Here is a 25075-nt window from a genome sequence, read left to right as displayed (position 1 = left end):
TATGGTTCATTGAACGGGTCATTAAGTGCTCATGAATGCATTATTTGCTGGCTATGTATTGTAACGACATGCATTGGAAGCTAGAAGAATTGACCATAAGCTGAGATAGCAATAGTCGAGTAAATTTTACATTTACATTTGGCTGACAAAAATGAAGAACTATACTTCTTTCATCAAATTCAAATCTATTATAACCTCAAAACTCTATTTTTTTTTTCCCCTCTACGCTGCACTAATATACCCTGAAGGCTTCAACAAAAGAAACCTGGTAAATGAATTTTTACACATCTTACATTCATATAACCCCTTGTTATACAATCTAGCTACATAATCAAGTCTTAGTCAGACTGGATCATTACCTAATCTCTGCAAAAGCATTGCAAAGAGGATCTCATTCCATGCATCAGGTACACCAGGGAGGCACCAGTGACTACAGTCCTGAACCACGTTCTTCTTCCTTTCTTTCTCCGGGTAACGATACACAGATGGATGACCATCCTTTCTGTAATCCGTCATTTTTGTAATATTTAAATACAGAACTGGTGTTTTCATATCTAGGAGAACCGAATTGAGGATGTGAATGAAAGCAGGGTAGCTTCCTAGGTGCCTTTCCTCAGTTATAGGCTGGGTCTCTCCATCACAGCTCCCACCTGAATTCCATTGGCCACCACTACAGAGGAAACAATCAATCAATCGTATATTATTAAGTCTTTTACTTTTCTCCATTTGCTAGCGGTGACATATATATTTCTCATCAATTCTAAGCAAATATTAATTGCAGGTACATAAGAAAAAGAAATGTATGCAAAAACTTTCACTCGATCGGTATGCTTGACTTGGGGCACCAACACTACTTGCTTGTCTTCCATTGAGAAAGTTAGCTACATCAAATGTATGATTCAGGAGCAGATATCTACTTAATTATGTTTTCCTTATTTAAATAATAGGCTAGGCCTCTCTGATAATTTTATTTGCCAAGTAATATATAGTTACCTATAGTGAGTCCAGGAATAACCCCGAAATAAAACATGAGTCCTGTCAGGGTCGATATTGGCATCGATCCATTGGGCCCATGTCATGAGTGCCTTCTGGTAGGCTTCTTCTGAGGTCATCCTGGGGTGAATCTTATCACCTTCCTGATAATAATTCAACCTAAAAATGGATAGCATGCAAATTAATTAATTAATTACCAGCTTAATTTTATTATAGCACAAGTTGATGTAATTAGTAATTGATTACACACACACATATATATATACCCTTTAGAAGTCTTTTCATGTGTCCACCAGTGACCTGAGTTGAATACAATTATGTCTGCATCTCTGTACTTGTCTGATGAATTATCCACTTTATCAAGCCTAAGCGTCTCCCATTTGCGTCCTGAGGAGTCCTCTATCTCCCACGGTTGCACCAAGAAAGGTGATCTAAAGAACTCAATTGAGCAGTTATATTCCTATATATATATGCAACCAACACAAAGCCAATTCAATGACCAAACTAAATACTCTAATTAAATTTACAAATAAAATACCAAAAGTCCAGTATGCCAATGAGCAGTGCTCCTTAATTGGTTCTTATTAGTGGCATATATATAATACATATATATATAAAATTGATTTGATGCTTAATAAATAAACAATTAATATTAGAAGAATTAAGGTTAGCTTACAGTGAAGATGAATGAGTAAAAGCTCTCAGTTTTGAACTCTTTTCGGCCAGAAGCCTCAAAAACCGTACTCTTGTTAGTAAGAGAATGTGTTAACATGCAGACCAGTGATTCCCACATGTTTCGGTTTAGAGAGTCTCCAACAAATGCCAATCTCTTTCCTCTCAACAAATCCAGCATTTGCCTCCCATCCATCCTTGGTATGTTGCAACTCTTTGGCTGCCAGCGGAGTTTTGTATAGTTAACATCTCTACGACCATTTGCGTGGCAATCAAAAGCAGCATCAATAAAGGGGCATGAGCCGGGGAGATAACTCGGCAAAGAATCATCGAACACCCACATTCCATCAAACACATCACACCACTCTAACTGATCTAGGTCATCTCTGTTTGCATCTTCATCAAGAGGATCTGGCGGAGCAGCAGAGAGAGAGAGAGAAGGAATTGGAGACGGGTCGTCGTAGAAAGAAATAAGGAGTTGCGGGTTGAATATGACTGGGGGGAGAGTAGGCGGTACACGACTGGAGAAGCTTAAGGTTAGGAAAAAGAGGAGAAGAGTTACTGAAACAGCGCTAATGGCAGCCAAGGAAAGTTGAAGGAGGATCTGCCTATTCAGATTAGGCGCAGGCGCTTCTCTTGGGAGGTTCTTGAAAAAACCCATGCTTGCTTCTTGCTTTGGTTTGGGTTAAGCCACATTTTGTTTTGGAGAAATTGGGAAACCACAATAGACACTAGGGACTGATCTTGGAGTCCATATGCTCTGAGGTACCATAATATTTCTGATTTTATCTCGACCACCCGATTAGAATATTCATCAATCCCGTCCGAGGTGGAATGCAGCGAACCTCTTTAATATTCGTGTGCGAATTCGGTCAGACGGTCCAGATCTAAAAATAAATATTCTGTTACCTTAGGTGAAATGAATTCCTGATTTTAGGTGTAACCGTCTTGTCGGTTCTCCTCCCCGCACGTAGGATTTATTATTAATTATTTTATTGCCTGTTAGAAATCCTGGGGTCCGCCCGCTGGGGTCCACTCTCAGCCGATTTTTTTAAAAATACCCAAAACAAAAAATAAATTATTAAAAATAACCAGGTTTTAGACAAAATTTTAAAAATGCCCAAACGGCGTCAAAATTCGGCGGTCCGGAATTTTAATTCCTAACCGCCCCAAAATTCGGTAGTCCGGGCCTATATATACCCCCAAATGGCTGTTTCTCTCTCCTCACAATTCATTTTCTCAAAATCTCACTCTCTCTCCTCCCCACCCGAATTTCTTCTTTCTTTTCTCCTCTCTTCTTCTCTCTTCTTCCAATTTGCAAGTAAGTCCCTATATTTTTTTGAAATTTCATTTGTAGTGTAAAAAAGTTGTAGATTAGTCCAATTATGTTAGTAAGGTACCAAAATTAGTATTTTTTTTTTTAGTTAGTTGAGTTAGTGCTAATTAGTTATAATTATGATTAAATAATTACGGTACCAATTTAGTGGTAATTAGTATCAATGTAGGTACCACAATATTTATAATTAGTGATAATTATGGTACCAAAGTTAGTTTTAATTTTAACTTGAATTATTTAGTCCAAAATTTAATCGTAATTAGTGCTAATTAGTTATAATTAGGGTTAATTAATTACGGTACCAATTTAGTGGTTATTAGTGTCAATGTAGGTACTAAAATATTTGTAATTAGTGATAAATATGGTACCAAAGTTAGTTTTAATTTTATTTTGGATTATTTAGTCCAAGCTATGATCGTAATTAGTGTTAATTAGTGTTAATTAGTTATAATTAGGATTAATTAATTACGGTACCAATTTAGTGGTAATTAGTGTTAATTACGCAGGATGAGAGCTTGACTTTCAGCCTTGCAGATTTTGTTCCAGAGTATCAGTTGGACACAGCCACCTCCCCGACACCGCGTCAGCCGTATCCAGAGAGGTCTCATGATTGGGAGGCCTCTAGTAGCGGGACTCAGCCTGACTACGGTTCCCAGCTTGCGGCATCCTTGTTCCATACCCCCCCGCCACCGCCAGCTACCCACACCGTCGATGATCCATGAGGTACAGCACTCACGATGAGCAGAGAGGCTGAGCCCGAGGAGGAGATCACACCAGCTCGCGTGGCGCAGGAAGGAGAAGTATAGTGGAATGACTGGCATCAGGCTCGGGTTTTCACCAGAGAGAACAGGGGCCAACCAGCTGACCGATATACGCCTTCGCAGTATCGTTGAGCGCTTAGTTTTGTTTTGTTTCTAGTTAGTTTTATTATGTTTTAGAGCTCGTGGTTTTTGTTTTATAGTTTTATTATTTAGTGTTTTATATTTTATTATGTTTTATGTTTGTAGTTAGCTTATTATGTTTTATGTTTTAGTTTTTAGTTAGCTTATTATGTTTTATGATTTATCGGGCATATTATGTTTTATGTTTTATTATGTTTTATTATGTTTTAGTTTTAGTTTTGGGTTGAACTATGTTTTATGATAGTATTCGTACAATAAAAAAATATTAAACAATTTTGGAAAAAAACACTAAAAAAATAAGAACAAAAAAACACTTCAAAATAAGATGTTTTGCTAAGGAAACCAGAGGTGCAAAGTTGGACCCCGGATGAAACATTCATCGGTTGGGGCTATTTTTGCGAGCTTATATCTCACGTTCTGTTCAGAGATTTTGTATAAAACTTCACAGTCCTGTTCTACCATGTCAAGACTGCATGTCGGTCAATTTTCACGATTTTTGAAGGTGTTTTGTTATGTTAACCAGAGGTGCAAAATTGGGCTGAGAATGAAATATTCAGCAGTTCGGGCAATATTTGAGAGCCGATATCTCACGACCTGTTCGGAGATTTTGTATGAAACTTCACAGTCCTGTTCTACCATGTCAAGACTACATGTCGGTCAATTTTCACAATTTTTCAAGGTCGTTTGCTATGTTAACCAGAGGTGAAAAATTGGGCTGAGAATGAAATATTCAGCAGTTCGGGCAATATTTGAGAGCCGATATCTCACGACCTGTTTGGAGATTTTGTATGAAACTTCACAGTCCTGTTCTACCATGTCAAGAATGCATGTTGATCAATTTTCATGATTTTTCAAGGTCGTTTGCTATGTTAACCAGAGGTGCAAAATTGGGCTGAGAATGAAATATTCAGCGGTTCGGGCAATATTTGAGAGCCGATATCTCACGACCTGTTCAGAGATTTTGTATGAAACTTCACAGTCTTGTTCTACCATCTCAAGACTGCATGTCGGTAAATTTTCACGATTTTTCAAGGTCGTTTGCTACGTTAATCAGAGGTGCAAAGTTGAGTTTCCTTGAAAAAAAAAAAAAAAAAAATTCTCGGACCGCCGAATTTTGAGGCGGTTAGGAATAAAAATTCCGGACCGCCGAATTTATTGGCGGTTTGGGCATTTTTAAATTTTTTTTCAAAAACCTAGTTATTATTAATAATTTAATTTTTCTTTGGGGTATTTTTAAAAAAATCGGCACTCTCAGTGTCTCACCTTCCTCTATTGTATTTAAGTACGACTGGATTATATGCAGCTGTTAGAGAAAAAATTAAGGAAAACAAAAAAAAAAAACTTACGAATACAAAAGAGATGAGGATAAATGTAAACCAGGGCAATGCAAGTTAGGTACATTGGAATTGGACAAAGTCTGGTATAATTAAATTGGTACGTGGAATTAATTACATGCAACACCTTTTTTGTTGTTATTAAATCATAATATCAATTGAAGATTAATTACAAAAACTAAAATTTACAAGCATTTCAAAATCCTTTGTACTCAAATGTGAAGTAAAAAAATAAAAAATAGCAACCAAGAGCTGAAAATTGTTTCCCGGTCATGTTGTTGAGTCGTGAGTTAGAGAGCAAAATCAAAATAATATACAACTGAAAAGGTACAAATTAAATTAGCCTCCGTTAAGTAGGAATGTAAATATGTAATGTATCATGCTATGATCATAAAATTTTTAATTATTTTTTTCTATAGTTACTTGGAAGGGTCGCACATCTAATTTCCTCTGTGGGACCGTCCATGTATAACATAGCACGTGTATAGAAGTACATGAAATTTCGTACAATTAAACTTCAATGGCAGTAATATATGCTAGGTGTCTATGGAAGCCGAAAACTTAATTTCCATTTCGTAAAGCTGCAATTCGAGAACTAGAAATATTAATTATATGGCACGTGCACGTACCTAGTAGAGGAAAAGCTAGCAATCGTTTTATCAAATTAATTATCTTCAACTACTGAGGGAATGCCCAATTGGTGTTTACCAGAATATTGCATGGACGACCTCTAAAGCCACAAAACCACTCGATCTATAGAGAGTTAGAGACAGCTTTACTTGCATGCCATTACTCTACCATGACAATCTCAGATTTACTAGTCCTGCCATTACTGGACTGTTACAGATCATATAAAGCTATCTGGATCCAAGACATTAATCTCAATTAAAAAGGTCATTATTACGGGTACATTTTAGGAAACTGATTGTCTCAGAGAGTTATCTTTGAGGAAACCGGCCTTCCCATTGATCTTCTGCTTATTTGCCGACAACTGGACTTCTCCGGCAATCTTCTCCTTCAGGCTGCTGATTGTCTCAGAGAGTGACTGCACTGATATCTCTAGTACTTGGCCCTTCAAATTCCCTTCTTCCAAATTAGGAACTGAGACTGAGATGCATGCGAGTAGGTCTCTGCATGCCAGGACAAGGGAAGCATCGTCAATCTTCTGCCTATTGGGTTCTGGCTCATCAGGCAGTGGTGGTGGTGGTGGTGGTGGCGGCGGCATCCCGAGTGGGAGTGGTGGTGGTGGTGCTGGAGTCGATGCCATGTTAGGCATTGATAGTGCAGCCATACCCATACCCATGGGCATAAAACTATAAAAGGACGTGGTGGTGGCGCTACTGGTGTATACTGGGACCCAGGTGGTGGTGGGACCATTTGGGGCATTCCCGGACGGCCCATCATCATCATGGGTTGTGGCTGACCTGAACCGGGGGGCATGGGTGGCCTCATGGTTTGCATCATCATCTGTGTGTGGGGGTGGGGCAGGAGGTGCACCGCTAGCAGGTGTTGGGATACGTGGGATGTTCAATGCAAGACCAGGTGGTAGGTTAGTACCGCTCATCAGTAGGAGGCTTCACCTCAGGCACCCCATCTCCAGTACCATCAGCATTTTTGTCATCCAATTTAGCTGCACGCATGCCTTCTTGCACAAGTTGGATCTCTTCTTCATCCATGTCAATCTCCATCTCTTTTCCCGGTTCAGCAGCCTCAATTAATACTCAATAGGTAACTCAGCTTCCTCCAAAGCTGACAATTTGCTTCTCCTAATTGTGACATCTGTTACACCAAAAGATAGTACAAAGTTTCAGTAAGTAAACTATACCTTTTAAATCTTGACTTTATTTCTGATTCAGACTGCAAGTGCACAGTCCTATCGTGTAGTATAATCAGGTATTGATCATGAGGACGGTTCAAATCTAAACTGGATTCTAACTAAATTAATTGAAAACTAGAAGTTCTACAAAAGGTTGATTTTGATATTTATATTACCTAATCAATTCAATAACAGAGATTAAAAGCAAGAAAGTAAATAAGTTTGGTTTTAATTCAATAATAAAAGACGTTTCCAGGATTTCTGATTTCATTTTCAACTCTGTCTCTCGGTATCGACGCAGGCCGTGTACTCTCATACACGGTTCGTGTGGCCCTCGAGTTAATATAGCAGTTATTCGTTTCAGTGTAGGTAGCTTTGTGTAGGGTTCTATTGACCATACCTGATGTTCCTAAACTTCAACTCTCGTTTGTTGGCTTAATAAATTCGGTACTGGAATTACAATTTCTGCCCTCTTTGGTTTCTAAACTCAACTCTCGTTTGTTAGTGTTCTACCTAAGTTACTTGTTTGGTTTACTAAAGGTATCCACCGTCTCTCGACGCATGGAAAGTTCATCTCTCGGCTACTAATTGGTTTCACCTCTCGGCTCACAAACCTACCTCATGTAGTGTATTGCTGTCGGGTAGGGGCCGGGCGGGCAGGGCAAACCCGGGCACGGGCACGGTTAGGGATCAGGCACGGGTATTACGGGTAGACAGGTACCTCGGGCCGGGCATCACGGGTTTTTTTTTTCAAAAACTGTGCCCTGCCCGTCCTATACCCGTGCCCGTTGTACCCTTGAGGGGCAGGGCGGTCCGGTTCGATTTTTTTTTTTTTTTTTTTAACAGCGTCGTATAAATATTATTACGTGTTTATAATTCAACTTTTAAAATCTGAATAGTTCAATATCAAATAGTGTATATATACATAAAATTATCAAGTCACATCTTTATAATTCCTAAATAAATAAAAATTATTCCTGCGAAAATTATTCTTGCGAAAATTTGTATGTTTATTCGGCTAAGTACAAATGTATTTATTTATTCCTTTACACGAGTCATTTTATTTTATTTTCAAATTCTCATTCTAATTATATAGTTTCATAATTTATTTATATCTCGAAATTTTTAGTTTACATTTTAAATTAATAACATATTTTCTAAACGTTCATTTTAAATTGATAATATATTTTATAAATAAAAATTACTAATTATTTTAAAACAATGTTGCTTAAATCAATTACTTTAAATATAAATAAAAATTACTAATTATTTTAATACGATGTTGCTTAAATCAATTACTTTAAATATAAATCAAAATTACTAATTATTTTAAAACAATGTTACTTAAATCAATTACTTTAAAAGTCTATCTGAACCGTATATGTATATGTATATATAATATAGAGGTTGGCTACTCTACTTACATAAGCATATGAGGGTATATGGTTATAAGTCATTTTTTCATTTTCAAAGTCTATCTGAACCGTTAGATGTGATCTCTATATTGAAATATGCTTGGAGACCAAATTTTATATTTTTATGATTTTTTTTTACTATTTATTAAGCTACTTTGAAAATACCGATCATTGTACGTCTACCGTCGAACGAAAACTTAAATTGGATTTTTGAGACACTAAATGACGTTTTTTTGAAATTCTTATGCTTTCGATGTAATGATGCCCAGTGTATCACCCAAACAAAATCGATCCATCTCATCCTCCCCTTTCTGAAAAGTCATCATACGCGCAAATCCGACTTTCCTAGCCAAAGTTATGGCTGTTTAAAGTTTTTTCGAATGATAGAACTTTGAAAATTCATAACTAATTGTAGAATAATTCAAATAAATTAAAATTTATGTCAATTCTATATATTTTTTAATGCTCTACATGCTGGTGTAATCGCATTTTTTAAAATATATCAAACCCATCAGAAACTCAGATTAGTCAAGTTTAAACTAAAATGACAACTTTTATTAATAAATTAATTAGACACTAAATTATACTTTTTATTTTAAATCCATGCTGGCATCAAGAAAAATGATGTTAAACTTCATATAATTATACACTAATTATAATAACTTTTATGTATGAAATAAATATAAAGCTTGAAGTTTAGCTTAAGATTTGAAGAAAAATATTTATTTGTAATCATACATGAAGATTTTCTTGGATATACTCATATACATATATATACACATGTGCAGTCACAAGAAAAATTGTATTTTGAATTATATATGCACACCCGTGATATTATAATTGCATTTTGAATTATATATGCATTTTAAATTATATATACATATAAGCCCGTGCCTTTTTTTTTTCTAATGAATGCAATAAAGAGAGAAAAAAATTACATATGTATATATAATATGAGGGTTCAAATACCTCCATTTGAACCCTCCTCATATAATATAATACATGTATACTATATGTATAAACATATACATATACATATAATATATATTTATTTGTTTACATATTGAACATATTTGTTAAAAAAAATTATATATGAAGAATTGGGGAGAAATTTGGTTTAAATTTTTAATTTTAAAAAAAAAAAAAAAGGGCATCATGGGTACGGGCACGGGCACAGGCGCGGGTACACGGGCACGGGCTGCCCTAGGCGGGTTTTGTCAATCCACTAACCTCATGTACTTAGTCTGGTTGAGAGAAAGATCAATGCCAAAATACAAAAAAGATGCTGCATTTCATCTAACAGTAAACCAAGAATAATTCAAATAATTTCAACTAAGCAATTAAAATATTACTCAAACAAGCAAACACAAACATCAACACAGATTCAAATAGCTTGCATATAAAACAAATTATTCAACTACATTATAACACTAGAAACTAAGAAATCTACTCAGACATAGTTTTAAAACAAACAAAACAAATGATAAAATAATAATTCATGACAAAACCCGAAAAATAGAGAAGATTCGTCGCAAAACTCGCATTTTCCTCCTCTCTACTTTTCCTTCGTGCTTAATGGTCAAGTCCCAACCCTAGAAATCCTTCCTTCGCTCCAGAATATCCAGAATGAATCCTCTCTAGCTATAAAAATAGAAAAACAAATAAGAAAAAAAGAATTACCTGAACTTTATCTTATTAATTGCTCTAAACTGTCTAATAATACAAATAATAAGTGTTATAGAGACAAAATAAGACAATTACCTAAAATTATGTCATTAATTCCTCTTAACTGAGAATCAATATGCTGAAACTTAGCGGAAAAGTTTTCTCATTAGAAGGACACAACTGGTAACATGGTATTGGATCTTGACTCTTGAGGAATCAAAAGCATTTCACAAGACCATCACAGGTTGATGGGCACGAATTTTGACGCAAGATTGGACGGTGGATATGCCCATTGAACCAGACTTGGTCCGATGTGCATTTGAACGCCTTAATTCGCTGCCGTATAATGGGTCGGTGTGATGGTAATACAATTAATACTAATTGGTAAACGCAGGCTCTGTGTTGGGCCTATATACTAAAGCCCACATTTTTTGGTACTTGTTTGATTATTTATTTCGGTCACTTATTTTTGAATCTTAACTATCATTTTGCGAATCTCTTCTTTGATTTTAAACAAATTTATATGTGAAACATTGATGGTGCCCGAGTAGGATGACTGGAAATAAGATTGATCATTAGTGAATAGTGATTAAATTGGTGACACCATTAGACAGTAAGGTAACATATTAGAGTTGTCAAAACAAATTCTAAAAGAGCAGAATTGAATTGAAGCATACATATATATAAATTAATGTACAACGTTTATCTAAATTTGTAAAGGGGCTTTGACGAGGGATAGCTACCAACTTCCATCATGAATCTCAAAGGAAACTTTAAAGGGGATCAGTAAATATACAGTAGTAATTAATTTATGCACTTGTTCAAAAATTGTTTGTTTTAGCGACTTATTTTGATGCTATTAATGTGCTTAAAGGGAGATTTAAGCACCAAAACTATTTTGAAAAAAAAGAAAAGAAATTAAAGCAAATTTAAGCAGAAACATCTTCGGAACAGAGACTTGAGTGTTTTTTTTTTTTTTTTTTTTTTTGCATTTTATCCAAAAAAAAATTGCACGATGAAACTTTCGGCCTGTAGGAAAGTGAGCGATCCACCCTCCACGTGGCAGAAAATGGTTTCACACATACAAACGTGTCAATCCAAGAGAGGTGCCACCTCATTGTGAGCTAGTTGCTTCGTCTATATTTTCTCCCGCTCCTCTCCCTTCCAGTGCGGTCTGTTTCCTCCCCCAACCGAAACAAATATCACAAGAAAAAGGTCATTTTTTTTTTATGCCTAAAATTTATTTTACTTTTGTCCTAGATTTGGAATTTGGACCGCTATGAATAGTTCAAATTTTCAATACAAAGGAATTGTCATTGCTCTCCAATTAATTTTCACAATTACAAATACAAAGTAATTATACAATAACTTATGTATATTTTTTGAAAAGGTAAACAATTAACTTATGACATATGCAAATTACATAGCATGCATACATCAGTTCTATTTGTGAATAATTAATATGCAAATAATTAAGAGAAGTCTGGCAGTGACTTACCTTTCTATGTTTGATTTGTCTAGAAGCCTCCAATAAAGTGGCACCAAACTCATCTAATTCTCTACCATCCATCTCATTTATATTTGTATAGCTTGACCTCCATAACAATTATTTCATATAAATTAAACTTGATTTAAGCTATCATCATTTATTTTTTTCTAGAAAAATGAAGATTTATTGTACCAGCGAGAAAAATCACTAATTAGATTATGGAACTTGGTCGAGGTGGAAGCATCTTCACAATTAATCTGCAATAGCAAAATAAATAATTTATATGGTGGTAAGGAGTCTCACATTTCAGCATATATAACATCCTACTCCAAAATCTATTGAACCGACTTCAAACGGTGATTCCAAACTGTTTAAATTGATCTACTTTATTAGTTGTGTGTTTACATCAAAATTTATAATTTTTTGAATTTATTTAGTATCAAGTCAAGCGGTTAAATGTATGAGTTTTTAAATTAATTTTAATACATTCATTTTTCAACATTTTTACCGCTTGATTTGTTACTAAAATAACACGAAAATATAAAAAAAAAATTATATATAAACACATCACTTATAAAATAAATCGGATTGAACAGTTTAGATTAGTCATTTGAAGTCTATTTAATTGATTTTGAAGTTACTATCATATGACACCGATATTATACTAGCCGAACTCGGTGGTAAGATAGTGTTTTGCCAATAGAACTTAACACAGCTGGAAAAAAGAAAAGAAAACTGTCAAGTCCTCAACTTTGGAGACATTTTACAATTTGACCTAAACTAATTAGAATTCAATTTGCTTGACTTCATGAATTTCCTTTTTATGTTTTCCAGGGTTTGCTTTGGTAATTGCAAACTAGATATACTATACAAAATTTTGATTTGTATACCCCCGGACTTTTTTACATGTGGAATATCTTCAGGCCCAAATTTAAAATTTGATTTTATATCAGGAAATGTAAAAATATAATTTCTTTCATGCCAAACAATACAAGACGATGTAATTTATAATAATATACCAGCAAATCATCAGTATCTTCATACATATATATTTTTTCTTTTTAGCATCTCCAACTTGCATAAATTGCTTAAAACATTAGAATAATTTTTGTTCGTATACCCAAACTTTTAAAAAATAACAGCTATATCCCGAGTTGTAAAACGCAGCAGCACTATATATGTATGGTTTTCAAACTTTCTAAACCAAGAAAATTAGTATTATCTTCTAGAAAAACCCAAATCTACAGGTAAAAATTTCTTCAGGCCCCAAATTTACAATTTGATAAGGTATAAGCAAAATAAAAATAAAAATTTCTCCATATCAAACATTACAAGATAACACAATTTATAACAACATACCTGCAAATCTCCAGTATCTTTGTCTATATTTTCTTTAGCAGCACCTTCAACTTGCATATATTGCTTGTACCGGTTGTATGTGGCGTCAATGCTGGATTGACCAAAGCAATACCCCAGGACAAAATTATTTAGGCAGAAATTATAATAATTTATTTAAGGGTAAATTTCGCTGGAGGTCACTAAACTTTGTTATTTGTCACGAATTGGTCACTCAACTTTGATTTGTCCCTTTTGAGTCACTCAACTTTGTTATTTGTTCCAATCAAGTCACTCAACGTTTTCCATCCAAATTTTTAACGGAATATTCCTATTCCGTCCAAAAAATTAACGGAATATACCCATTCCATCCAAAATTTTAACGGAATTAGCATATTCCATCCAAAAAACTAACGGAATTAGCATATTCCGTTAAAAATTTGGATGGAAAACGTTGAGTGACTTGATTGGAACAAATAACAAAGTTGAGTGACTCAAAAGGGACAAATCAAAGTTGAGTGACCAATTCGTGACAAATAACAAAGTTTAGTGACCTCCAGCGAAATTTACCCTTTATTTAAAAAAAAGAAAGTACTCCACAATAACTACTGTATGAATACTTCTTGTTAAAATTGAAACTCAAATATAAATTCAAAGACTCTCTTGTAGAGCACAGAGTACTTGCAAGTCCCTGTAAATGGAAATACAAATACATGAACAGTATATAACGGGGAAAAGAGTGTCCGATAGGCTTTTATGCCGTCTGATTTGCTTTATGATCTGTGTGTGTGCTTGATTTGCACAAATATTGAAACGAATGTACACAGATCTTAAAACGAAGCAGACGGCATAGAAACCATTGGACACAAAATATTGTAACGAAAGCATAATGGAAAAGGAAAAAAAATATTGTAACGAAAGCATAGTGCAAGATATGCACAAGCATAATAACAAATTAACTGCATGCCTAGTGCTAGATATATAGTTCAGCTGACTAAGGTATATGTTCTCCTACAGTCTACAGAAGAACCTAGCTAGGTTCAAATTTTGCAGGACGCACAAATAGAGAGTGTGTGTTGTGGGTGTTGTATGCATGCCTACGGGCTTTGATAAATAAAAATACCAAATTAACTGCCTATCTATCAGAATATTTCCAATTGAACTAGAAAATTAATTGTCGCTCTATCATCTAAATAAGCTTTAATACCTATAGCTAGAACTCAATGAAACAGGGACTAGATCCTTGTTCTTTTCTCAAAAAAAAAAAATGTAGCTAGAACTGTTAAAGGCCCTGGTTCCACCGGTTATACATAAGATGTGAAAAATGCTGCATCATATCTAAAGCAAACTTATAAATTGAGCAATTAACCAAAGAAATGAGGTGAGGCTCTAAATGTAGCCAATGATTTACTAGATTGGTACACAGCCCTTCTTTCAACATAAGAAATTAAATTAATTACTACCATCACAAAACATATAGAAAATTTATTCATGCATGCTTATTGCATACAATAATTAATAGGATATTTAGTTATATTTGTCCTCTCCTAAAACCTCTAAAACAATCCTATCGCAAGTAAATATCATGAATGTCCTCATCAATTACTTCCCGTTAATTATCTCCAAATTCTATCACTATTTTTCTTTTTAAAGTTAGTGAAAACTGACATTTTCATTGATTAAGAAAAAGTTATTTACAGAAAAAATTAGCTAATTATTTACAAGGTACATATAAGTATATATAATAAAGATCTCCTCCTCCACTCTAGTGACATATATTTTTTAATCAGGCTCGCCTATATGTTTCTGTGCCAATTTGAAATTTCTAATGCGGTGTGGTTGACAAGATTCATCATCGTCTTACTCTGTCCCGTGAATAGTCTCCTATTATGCTCTGGCCACAACGCCCAACACCCTGATGCCCATAGAGTGTCCAATAAACCTCTTTCTTGTTGTGCCATGTTTTTTGACAAAATTATAACATCATCACAGATAATTGATCAAGCAAACACAGAGATTTTAACGTGGTATCGCCTATAGCGCACTCCACTGATCAAGACACACACACACTCTTTTATTTCATAATAATTTCTGATTACAACTCACTCAACACTAAATTGTATTTTTCTTTCTTAATTTTTTTCTGCATAGAGGAACTTAGATTTATAACCCAAGTTGTACACGTTCTCTTATTTAGGAAATAACCAAACATGGTATTTGATCAATCAATCAACCAAACATAGTAATAATCATCCAATTGCAGCAGCAAATCAATCAAGGTAAGCATGGTAATAATCCAGCAATGATATCAATCAATCCAACAGGACTTGTAGATCCGGTGTGACACTAACTACACGTGTCAACTTGTAGTTCCAACATCCCCCCTCAAGTTGGCACGTAAATATCGATCATACCCAATTTGCACAGAGACTCATTAAACACCTTGCTTGATACAGCTTTGGTTAACATGTCTGCTAGCTGCTCACCCGACCTTACAAACGGAATTTCAATGATCTTTGAGTCTATTTTCTCTCTGATAAAGTGCCTACCTACTTCAATGTGCTTTGTTCTGTCATACTGTACTGGGTTATGAGAGATGTCTATCGCAGTCTTGTTATCACAAAACAATTTCATTTCACTAGTTGGTTCAAAACCAAGTTCGGTTAAAAGTCTTTGTAACCACAATAATTCACAAATACCTTTTACCACTCCTCTAAATTCTGCTTCGGCACTGGACAAGGTTACCACATTTTGTTTCTTACTTCTCCAAGTAACTAGGTTTCCACCCACAAATGTGAAGTAACCAGCCGTTGACTTCCGGTCACTCACACTTCCAGCCCAATCTGCGTCGGTATAGCCAGCTATTTTGAGATGTCCATGTTTCTTAAACATTATCCCTCTTCCAGGGGCGCCTTTTAGGTACCTAAGAATCCTAATTACCGCCTCCATATGTTCTTCACTTGGAGAATGCATGAATTGGCTGACAATACTCACTGCATAAGCTATGTCAGGTCTTGTATGAGATAAATAAATCAATTTTCCAACTAACCTTTGGTACCTTTCTCTGTTGGCTGGACTCTGATTCGGATCTAACCCCAACTTGTGATTTTGGATCATTGGTGTGTCAGCTGGTTTGCACTCTAGCATTCCAACCTCAGCAAGTAGGTCGAGAATATAATTCCTTTGAGATAGGAAAATACCTTTGTTACTCCGAGCTACTTCAATTCCTAGAAAGTATTTCAAGCCACCCAAATCTTTCATTTCAAATTCTTTAGACAGTTTTGTCTCTAGCAATTTGATCTCCTCATGATCATTACCTGTAATAATCATATCATCCACATATATGATTAGAACTGTGAGTTTACCTTGGTTCCGTTTAAAGAACAGAGTGTGATCGCAGTTGCTTTGTTCGTACTCATACCCCTTCATTGCACTGCAAAACCTACCAAACCATGCTCTAGGAGATTGTTTCAAGCCATACAAGGACCTCTCTAATTTGCACACTTTCTGTTTTCTTTCAGAACATTGGTACCCAGGTGGAAGATCCATGTAAATCTCTTCTTTTAGATCACCATGTAGGAAGGCATTCTTTACATCAAATTGGTGTAATGGCCAATCGAAATTTGCTGCAAGGGATAAGAGAACTCGCACAGTATTTAGTTTAGCAACTGGTGAGAAAGTTTCTTGGAAATCAATTCCATATGTCTGGGTATATCCTTTGGCCACGAGTCGTGCTTTATATCTCTCAATTTTTCCCTCTACATTGTACTTTATAAAGTAGACCCATTTACATCCCACAGTTTTCTTTCCCTCGGGTAAATCCATTAACTTCCAAGTTTGGTTTTTTTCTAGTGCATCCATTTCTATTTCCATTGCTTCTACCCATTTTGGATCTTTAATAGCCTCCTCTACCCTTTCTGGTACAACTACCGAAGAGACTTGATGGGCAAAACTTCTCAAGGGGTCAGAGAGTCGGTCAGTTGTTGTGTAATTTGCAATAGGGTAGTTATTTTCGTTGTTTGTTCTGTTTTCATTAATGTACCGTTTTGGTGGTTTACCTCTATTGGTTCTTGGTGGTAACCTAGATTGTATAATAGAATTTGAGTTCTATGGATTTACCTCATGAATATCTCCGGGAGACTTCGGGCCATGTGGTTGCGGTTCAGATTGTATTACTTCTGCATTACTCATATCCAGTTCAATCCAGATGTTAACTCCAGGAGACTCTGCACTATGCTCTGTTTCGGTTCTGTTTCTGACTAGGTCAGTTTCTGAAATTTCAGGTTCTGCACAAGGGTCTGTTTCTGAATGTGCTCTGTTTTGGATTTCTGCTGGGTTTGGTTCTGTTTCAGCATGATTCAGCTCTGTTTCTGAAATTTTAGGTTCTGCACAAGGCTCTGTTTCTGAATGTGCTATGTTTCGGTTTTCTACTAGGTTTGGTTCTGTTTCAGCATGATTCAGCTCCGTTTCTGAATATGCTCTGTTTTGGTTTTCTGCTAGGTTTGGGTCTGTTTCAGCATGATTTGGCTCTGTTTCTTTGGCTGACTGGGTTCGGTTTGTGACCGAATTCATATGATCACAACTTGGGCCCATTAACTCACTAAACAACAATTCTGGTTCATACTCTGTTTCCCCCTGAACGGGAACTTGGTGTTTATTAAAATAAGGTTCTGTTTCAAGGAAAGTTACATCCATTGTTGTGTAGAATTTCCGAGTGGAAGGATTATAACATTTATACCCTTTTTGTTGTGACCCGAAACCCAAGAAAACACTTTTCGGCACAAGGTTCTACTTTGGAACGAAAATTCTTTTGGACATGAACATACACGGTACATCCAAATATTTTTGGGGACAAGTTTAGGATAGACAGAATGTTTACATGATCAGCTAAACTTTGTAACGGGGTTTTGAATTGGTTGGTTTTTGTAGGAGTCCGGTTGATCAAATAGATAGCAGTGGAAACAACATTATCCCAAAAAATTTGTGGTACATTATTTTCGAATAGAAGTGATCTAGCGGTTTCAAGGATATGTCTATTTTTTCGTTCTGCAATTCCATTTTGTTGGGGTGTTCCTACACAAGAGGTTTCATGTACTATGCCATTGTCTTTAAAAAATTCTTGTAGATTTTTGTTAATGTACTCCCTACCATTATCACTTCTTACCACCTTTATTTCTTTCTCAAATTGTGTTTTTATCATTTTGTAAAAAACTTTGAACACGTTTGGTACTTCATCTTTGGACTTGAGAAGATAAAGCCATGTCATACGAGTACAATCATAAGTAAAAAGGATAAACCATCTACAACCAGATTTAGACACAACTGGGCATGGACCCCAAACATCGGTATGAATTAAATCAAAAGGAATAAGACTTTTATTAAAGCTATCAGGATAAGTTGCACAATGGCTCTTGGCCTTAATACATGTTTCACAAACAAAATCTTCATTATTTAAACCCAAAAATAACGTAGGGGATAATTTTCTCATGTACCCAAATGAGGGATGCCCAAGTCTCCTATGCCATAACCAAACTTTGTTTTTCAAACTTTCGGATTCACTTCTAGCAATACATGTATGTCCCATTTTTGAGTTGTCCAAGTAATACAATCCTCCCCGCTTAGTACCACGCCCAATAATCTCCCTCGTCAGAACATCCTGGAAGATACAAAATTCAGGAAACATTAAGACTGCACAGTTCAATTCCTCTGTAATCTGACTAACCGATATCAGTCTTGTAGACAACGATGGAACAAATAGGGTATTCCTAAGAGTTATATTTTGAGAAATGGGTACATCTCCAGTTCCTTTTACTGGATAAGAAATTCCGTTTGCATTTAGAATCTCATTCTTCCTAGGTCCAGTAATGTTTATGAGGTCTTTTTCTGAAAAGGTCATATGGTCAGTTGCTCCAGAATCAATCACCCATTTTTGCAAATTTTGAAACTCACAATTATTTTCAGAAATTGAAACATTACCTTGAGCTGCGACAATTGCACGCCCTTTTTGACCATCTTGTTTCTTCTTTTTCTGTTCTTTCCACCAATCGGGATATCCAACCAACTTAAAACAATTTTCTCTGGTATGCTTTAAACCCCCACAATGAGTGCAAGTCAGATTATTCTTCGGTCCTGTTTTAGTAAGGGTCAAATTTACCTCAGCTAGCTTGTAGTCACGGGAGACTAAGGCCATCGGATTGTTGCCCACCTCGTCTCCCTTCACCATCACCATCTGACGCATCTCTTCCCTTCGAACTCGTGCAAAGGCTTGTTCGACAGTGGGAAATGGTTTCATTTGAAGCACATCAGCTCTCACGTTGTCGAGACAATCGTCAAGTCCGTCTAGAAAAGTGTATACCCTGCTCTCTTGAATATAAGAGTTGAATTTCTCGATGTCGCTGGAGTACTCCATCGGATTAGGACGTCGAAAATCTATCTCCCGCCAAAGGGTTTGCAACTTGCTATAGTATCCTTCAACTGGCCCCCCTTCTTGCTTGAGTTTTGCAACCCTCTTGTTCAAATCATACACAAGAGATGCATCATTGCCGTCGAAGAATGTTGTAGCTATTGCGTCCCAAACATCTTTTGCAGTTGGGAAACGGATGAAATTGCCAATTAACCTTGGTTCAAGCGAATTAATGAGCCATCCCTTCACAATTGAGTCATCAATACCCCACTTTCGATATAGTGGATCTGTTGGCAGCGGTTGGTTCGGGATGCCGGTGATATGTCTCAACTTATCTCGTCCTTTGATGTGCATCTCTACCACCTGAGACCACAGCCCATAATTTGTACCATCTAGTTTCACGGAAATAGGTAGTGCAGATCCTTCGGTTGAGGGTGTAGTGCTAGGGGATGTTTGTTGTAGGATGAGGAGTTGAGTTAATTTTTCTAAGAGAGCGGTAGTAGTTGAAGGATCTCCTAATTCAATGGTTGGAAGGGGTTTTTCAGGTGGCTTCTCTGCCATTGTTTCAATGACAGAAATTGCGGGTTGGTTTTTGTGGTTTCGGCAAGATTAGTCGAACACGTTCGGACCTAGAATCCCTGCTCTGATACCATGACAAAATTATAACATCATCACAGATAATTGATCAAGCAAACACAGAGATTTTAACGTGGTATCGCCTATAGCGCACTCCATGGATCAAGACACACACACACTCTTTTATTTCATAATAATTTCTGATTACAACTCACTCAACACTAAATTGTATTTTTCTTTCTTAATTTTTTTCTGCATAGAGGAACTTAGATTTATAACCCAAGTTGTACACGTTCTCTTATTTAGGAAATAACCAAACATGGTATTTGATCAATCAATCAACCAAACATAGTAATAATCATCCAATTGCAGCAGCAAATCAATCAAGGTAAGCATGGTAATAATCCAGCAATGATATCAATCAATCCAACAGGACTTGTAGATCCGGTGTGACACTAACTACACGTGTCAACTTGTAGTTCCAACATTTTTCCTCGGAATCCACCACATATCAAATACTATGGCAATGTTGTGGAAATCCGGTGCGAAGCCATGCCTAAAAATTAATGAAGAAATATACTCCAGAATCCTATCGAGTAGGAGCATGAGTATAGAATATGACTTGTCCCCACAACCTATCAGGACAAAAATGGCAGCCCGCCTCGACAATACATCCTCACATTCTCAAGACATAGCGTGAGTAACCTATCTTGAATCGCAATCGTACTTTGTGTGGTACTTTGAGTTTCCAGACCAACCCATTCAAAGGGCATATTACATCTCATTTTGTAACGTCTTGGTAGGCGGATGATGTTGCGAACTTGTCTTGAGCACGTAAATTCTATCTCTAATTTACGTGCCCCAATCATGCGTCACATCCTTATCTCCGTTTTTGAAATGCAAACAGTCGATTCAAACTGCTCAACATGATCTTCATATTAAAATGTACTTGAAGACCAAATTTCTATTTTTTGGAACTTTTTTTACTAACTTTTATATATGTACAAAACCACTGTATTTGGATGGTAAAGAATATTTCGAAAAATAGTGATTTTCTACCTATCTAAAAAATATTAAACAATTTCAGAAAAATATCAAATTTGGTCTCCAAACACACTTTAATATGGATATCGTGTGGAGCGGTTCGGATCGATTGTTTAGACTTTAAAAAAGGAGATAAAAATGTGATGCATGATTGGAGCACGAACGACTTCTTCAGAACTACTTTGTGATTGGTTTCAAAACCGACTAACTAGATTTCACCTTATGCTCTAGTCTTAAGAAGTGATGTTTGTCAATCCGTTGATATGCATTCATGACAGATTAATTTTATCTGTGAATTGTTAAGGATAATTGAAACAGCTCGTTTCATCCCTATCTCAATGCACTACCACATGATCACCTTGCCCAAGTTCTATCACATCTTTCGTTGTTAAGGATAATTTAAAAATTTAGATTGAGATGGATAGTGTTAAAATAACTATTCGATATATGATTCAGTAGAAAAAGTTGATTTTTAAAATTTTTGGATTCACACCTTTTCACCCGGATAAAAGACATGCATGAAGCTGCTTAGACCTAACCTGAAGTCAAGTTGGTTGATCATGGGAATTTCCTCGAAGAATTCTATTGTTATGGTATGAAAACCATTTTCGCTCCGTTGACCATCAGTAGTGTTGAGTATAGAAACGGAAGCATACCTTAATTCATGCATGTCTCCCTAAAGCGTTAGAGCTACTGTCACTGATTTGATCTTCCAAACTAACTTCAAATACTCCTTTGATTATGTTCTTATTCCCAAAGTCCATCACACTTGTCCATTGAAATGACAAAAGTGAGTTCAGGAATCCTAGAACCAAAATGCCAATATAACCAAGCTATTGGGAATTGCCTAGTCATTAGTAATTTTCATTTAGGTTGTCATTAATATAAAAAATATATTCTAAGTTGTACACATTAATATTCAATATAGTCTAAACTATACTAATTACTTCTGATTGAGGATAAAATTGACAATGTACAACACATAATTATTTTACAATAAATTAACCCAATGTTAAATTAACAATATTCCACGTATGTCAACACCATGATGTTCGATTTCTACCACGACAATTCAAGCTTGTCCTATGGTGTGTCAATAACGCCTCATATATATATATCATACGGTACGTAGGTCGAAACCTATTGATCAAAGACTTGTTACCAATTAGTATCATAAGCAGAATAATTAATTAAGGTTATCCTTCTAGAGTTCTAGTTGATTAATTATCTCACCCCTAGTGAACTTTATCCGCCCTAACCAAATTATGATCCTTCACTAATTAAAAGGGCACATTATATATATATGAAGAATTAATGTGAGAATCAAAATCTGATCGATTAATTTGCTCATCTCTTATCTCACCTAGCTAGCTAGCTAGTCACCTATCTCATAAGATAAGATAGATGGCGTCCTAAACCAAAGCTCTTAATTATTTCTTTTTTCTTTTTTAACAACTTATTACTTTAATATCAACATTTCCTAAATTTAAAATGGACAGGACAGCTGATAGATATCAACAAAGAAATTTACACTCATATATATCTTATCTTATGTACGTAACAACTAGTTTGTAATCGAGTGTTCACATTGCACGTAACAAGTTACAAAAATTAAGCCAAATTTTAGTTAAAATAATAGGAGGCTAGGGGTTTCACACTTCCACTTTAATTAATTCAGGAAGAAAAAAAACGAAGCACGCATGAACTCTAGAAATTAACAGCTCAAAAAATTCATCAGCTCGTATCTATATATATATATCAGCTCCATAAATAAAGCTCCCAAGTGTAGAAGTGTCTCAAAAGTTGGAAGCATGCAACAACACGTGTACTCGTATGTGTGTGTCTATTTCAGAAAAACAGCGGCGCACTACAGGTCTACAGCACGCCATTTCAGAAACAGCTAGCTTACTGAAGTTAGTAATTAATTAGAAAGAAAAATAATAAAAAATATATATATATATAGCACGTACGTGTACGTACCTGGAGGAAGAGTACTCGTAGAGCTTGCCAGAGGGAGAGAAGACGAGGAGTGCCACCTGATGAGCATCGCACAAAACGGCGAGCTCGAAGGCTTTCTTGAAGAGGCTAGGCCACTCCGGCGCTTGCAGAACCTCACCTGCCGACTTGTCCTATCCTCGATCCGCCTCAGCTCCACTTTTCCCCTCTTTCTCATCATCACATGCACTTATATATATAGTTTCACTTTCAATTAAACTAGCTAGCTAGCTAGCTCGAGGATCGATCTCAAATAGAAGTGGAAGTAGCTATATAGGAAACCTATATATCTAGGGTTTAATTGCGTCGTCTGTGTGGAGAGGAGAGGAGAAAGGGGGTCCCACATTAATTAATTCTTTTCTTTTCTTTTCTTTTCTTTTCTTTTCTTTTCTTTTCGATATCCATATCCATATCCGGGCGGGCGGGCGGGCAGTATCTTAATTTTTATATTTAATTCTAACCGATAAAGCTAGCTACAAGTATTAATTTATAGTGTGTTCGATAGGAAAGGAAATTTATACCACATGATCAGAAGACGGATTTATACCACGTGTGCAATGCAATATATATATATATATAGTAGAGTTTGATATTGTTTATCGCTTGGTGCATCTCTCACGAAAAACTTAATTAATTTGGAATTTGCCAATGCAGCGAAACGAATATATGTTTGGTAGAGACGCGTAGCCCACATCATCTCGTACAACGGTACAAGTTAGAACAGAATTTTAAGTACTGTTTTTGGATGGATTGTTCTGAATTTACTGTTTTCAAAACAGTGATTTTCTATCTATCAAAAAAGTTATAATTTTTTTTTAAAAAATATATAAAATTTAATTTTCAGTTACATTTTTATATGGAACTTATGTTGAACGGTTGAGATTAAATAGTTTGGAATTTGAAACTGATAATAAAAATATGAGACATGATATTTAGAATTTGAAAATGATAATAAAAATATGAGACATGATAGTTGGAATGGTGAAGTACTGTCAATAAAAAAAATATTTAAAAGGGTGTAGGATACCAGCCAATATCATTATTGATATTGTATCTTTAATTGGCCTACAATATTTCATTAAACAAATAAAAGAAGTTTACAAGTCAGACTGGATTATGATGTACGGCTGTTAGAGAATAATAAAGAAGAATAGTAAGGAAAGAGAAAAAAAAAATGAAAGCCAAAACAATGGGGAAAATTTCATGAATAACTCTTAAAATTTTCAAAATTACATATTACCCATTATTGTCTTTTCTATTAAAACTCATTTTAAATTTATAAATTAATACCCATTTTATCATTTATTAAAAACAATAAAAAAAATATGTAGCCCATTTAAGAAAAATGTCAATCTTCTAATTAATCGGCTTCCGAGGGCAAATGGTTAATTTGTCTACATTTTAAGTATATATAGTAATATTTAGGTATACGCTTGTGTATGCATGAGAAGTAATGCGTAAATGAACTATTTGTTCACAAAAATTGAAATTAGAAGCCTTATATTTTCTTAAACATACTACTTTTTTTAATAAAGGATAAAATAAACACTTTATAATTTAAAGTGGGGTTTGATAGAAAATGTAATAAAATATATAAATTTGTGAGTTTTTAAATTTAGAAGATAAGTTACTTAATATTGAAGATTTTGAGGGGTATAGATGAAATTTCCCCAAAAAAGTGAGCCCGTGCAATGCAAGTTAGGTACTTGGGTACATTGGAATAAGACTGTCTGGTAATTTCCACATGGAATTACATGGTTTTGTTGCTATTGTTCTTGTTATTAATTATAATATCAATTCAGATTAATTAGAAGAGGAGGGTTCTAATAACTCATGTTTTTTATATTTCATCGTATCTTATATTTTATATCTTCGTTTTCAAATTCAAATTATTGATCCGAACCGGTTAATATAATATCCATACTAAAATATGTTTGGGATGAAATTTTATAACTTTTGAAAAAGAAATTTATATTTTTTAAGATAGGTTAAAAATCATTGTTTAAAATTTTCAAAAATAATTAAATTTTATTCCATATTTAGTATGGATATCATATTGAGCAGTTCGGATCGACAGTTTGGACTTTGAAAATGAAGATA

General features: G+C 35.2%; 1 protein-coding gene and 1 pseudogene across 2 annotated transcripts; both read right to left on the bottom strand.

Moving 5' to 3' along the window:
- Positions 1-89: 89 nt before the first annotated feature.
- On the bottom strand, positions 90-2326 carry LOC144576182 (protein trichome birefringence-like 1). Its single transcript, XM_078326466.1, has 4 exons — positions 1670-2326; positions 1260-1453; positions 994-1152; positions 90-670 (listed from the first exon to the last, which is right to left on the bottom strand). The coding sequence occupies exons 1-4, from the start codon at positions 2324-2326 to the stop codon at positions 343-345; spliced, it is 1338 nt and encodes a 445-aa protein (XP_078182592.1). The 3' UTR covers positions 90-342.
- Positions 2327-11118: 8792 nt separating this feature from the next.
- LOC144576055 (MADS-box transcription factor 51-like) lies at positions 11119-23156 on the bottom strand (annotated as a pseudogene). The gene is made up of 5 exons (XR_013518595.1): positions 22961-23156; positions 12982-13072; positions 11815-11879; positions 11632-11728; positions 11119-11307 (listed from the first exon to the last, which is right to left on the bottom strand). The product of XR_013518595.1 is annotated as an MADS-box transcription factor 51-like (transcript).
- Between the last annotated feature and the right edge of the window lie 1919 nt (positions 23157-25075).

The sequence above is a fragment of the Carex rostrata genome, chromosome 25 (genome assembly GCF_964058835.1).
Source record: "Carex rostrata chromosome 25, lpCarRost1.2, whole genome shotgun sequence".
Lineage (NCBI taxonomy): Eukaryota > Viridiplantae > Streptophyta > Magnoliopsida > Poales > Cyperaceae > Carex > Carex rostrata.
Note: the sequence above shows the minus strand (reverse complement) of the source record. Positions and strands in the feature narration are given on the sequence as shown.

Bases quoted from the DNA above. Each gene is read 5' to 3' on its own strand.
- LOC144576182 (XM_078326466.1), bottom strand. From the start codon at position 2,326: ATGGGTTTTTTCAAGAACCTCCCAAGAGAAGCGCCTGCGCCTAATCTG. The intron at 1,454-1,669 runs GTAAGCTAACCT...ATATATATATAG, and splicing joins TTTACTCATTCATCTTCACT to GAATATAACTGCTCAATTGA. The intron at 1,153-1,259 runs GTATATATATAT...ATCCATTTTTAG, and splicing joins CATGAAAAGACTTCTAAAGG to GTTGAATTATTATCAGGAAG.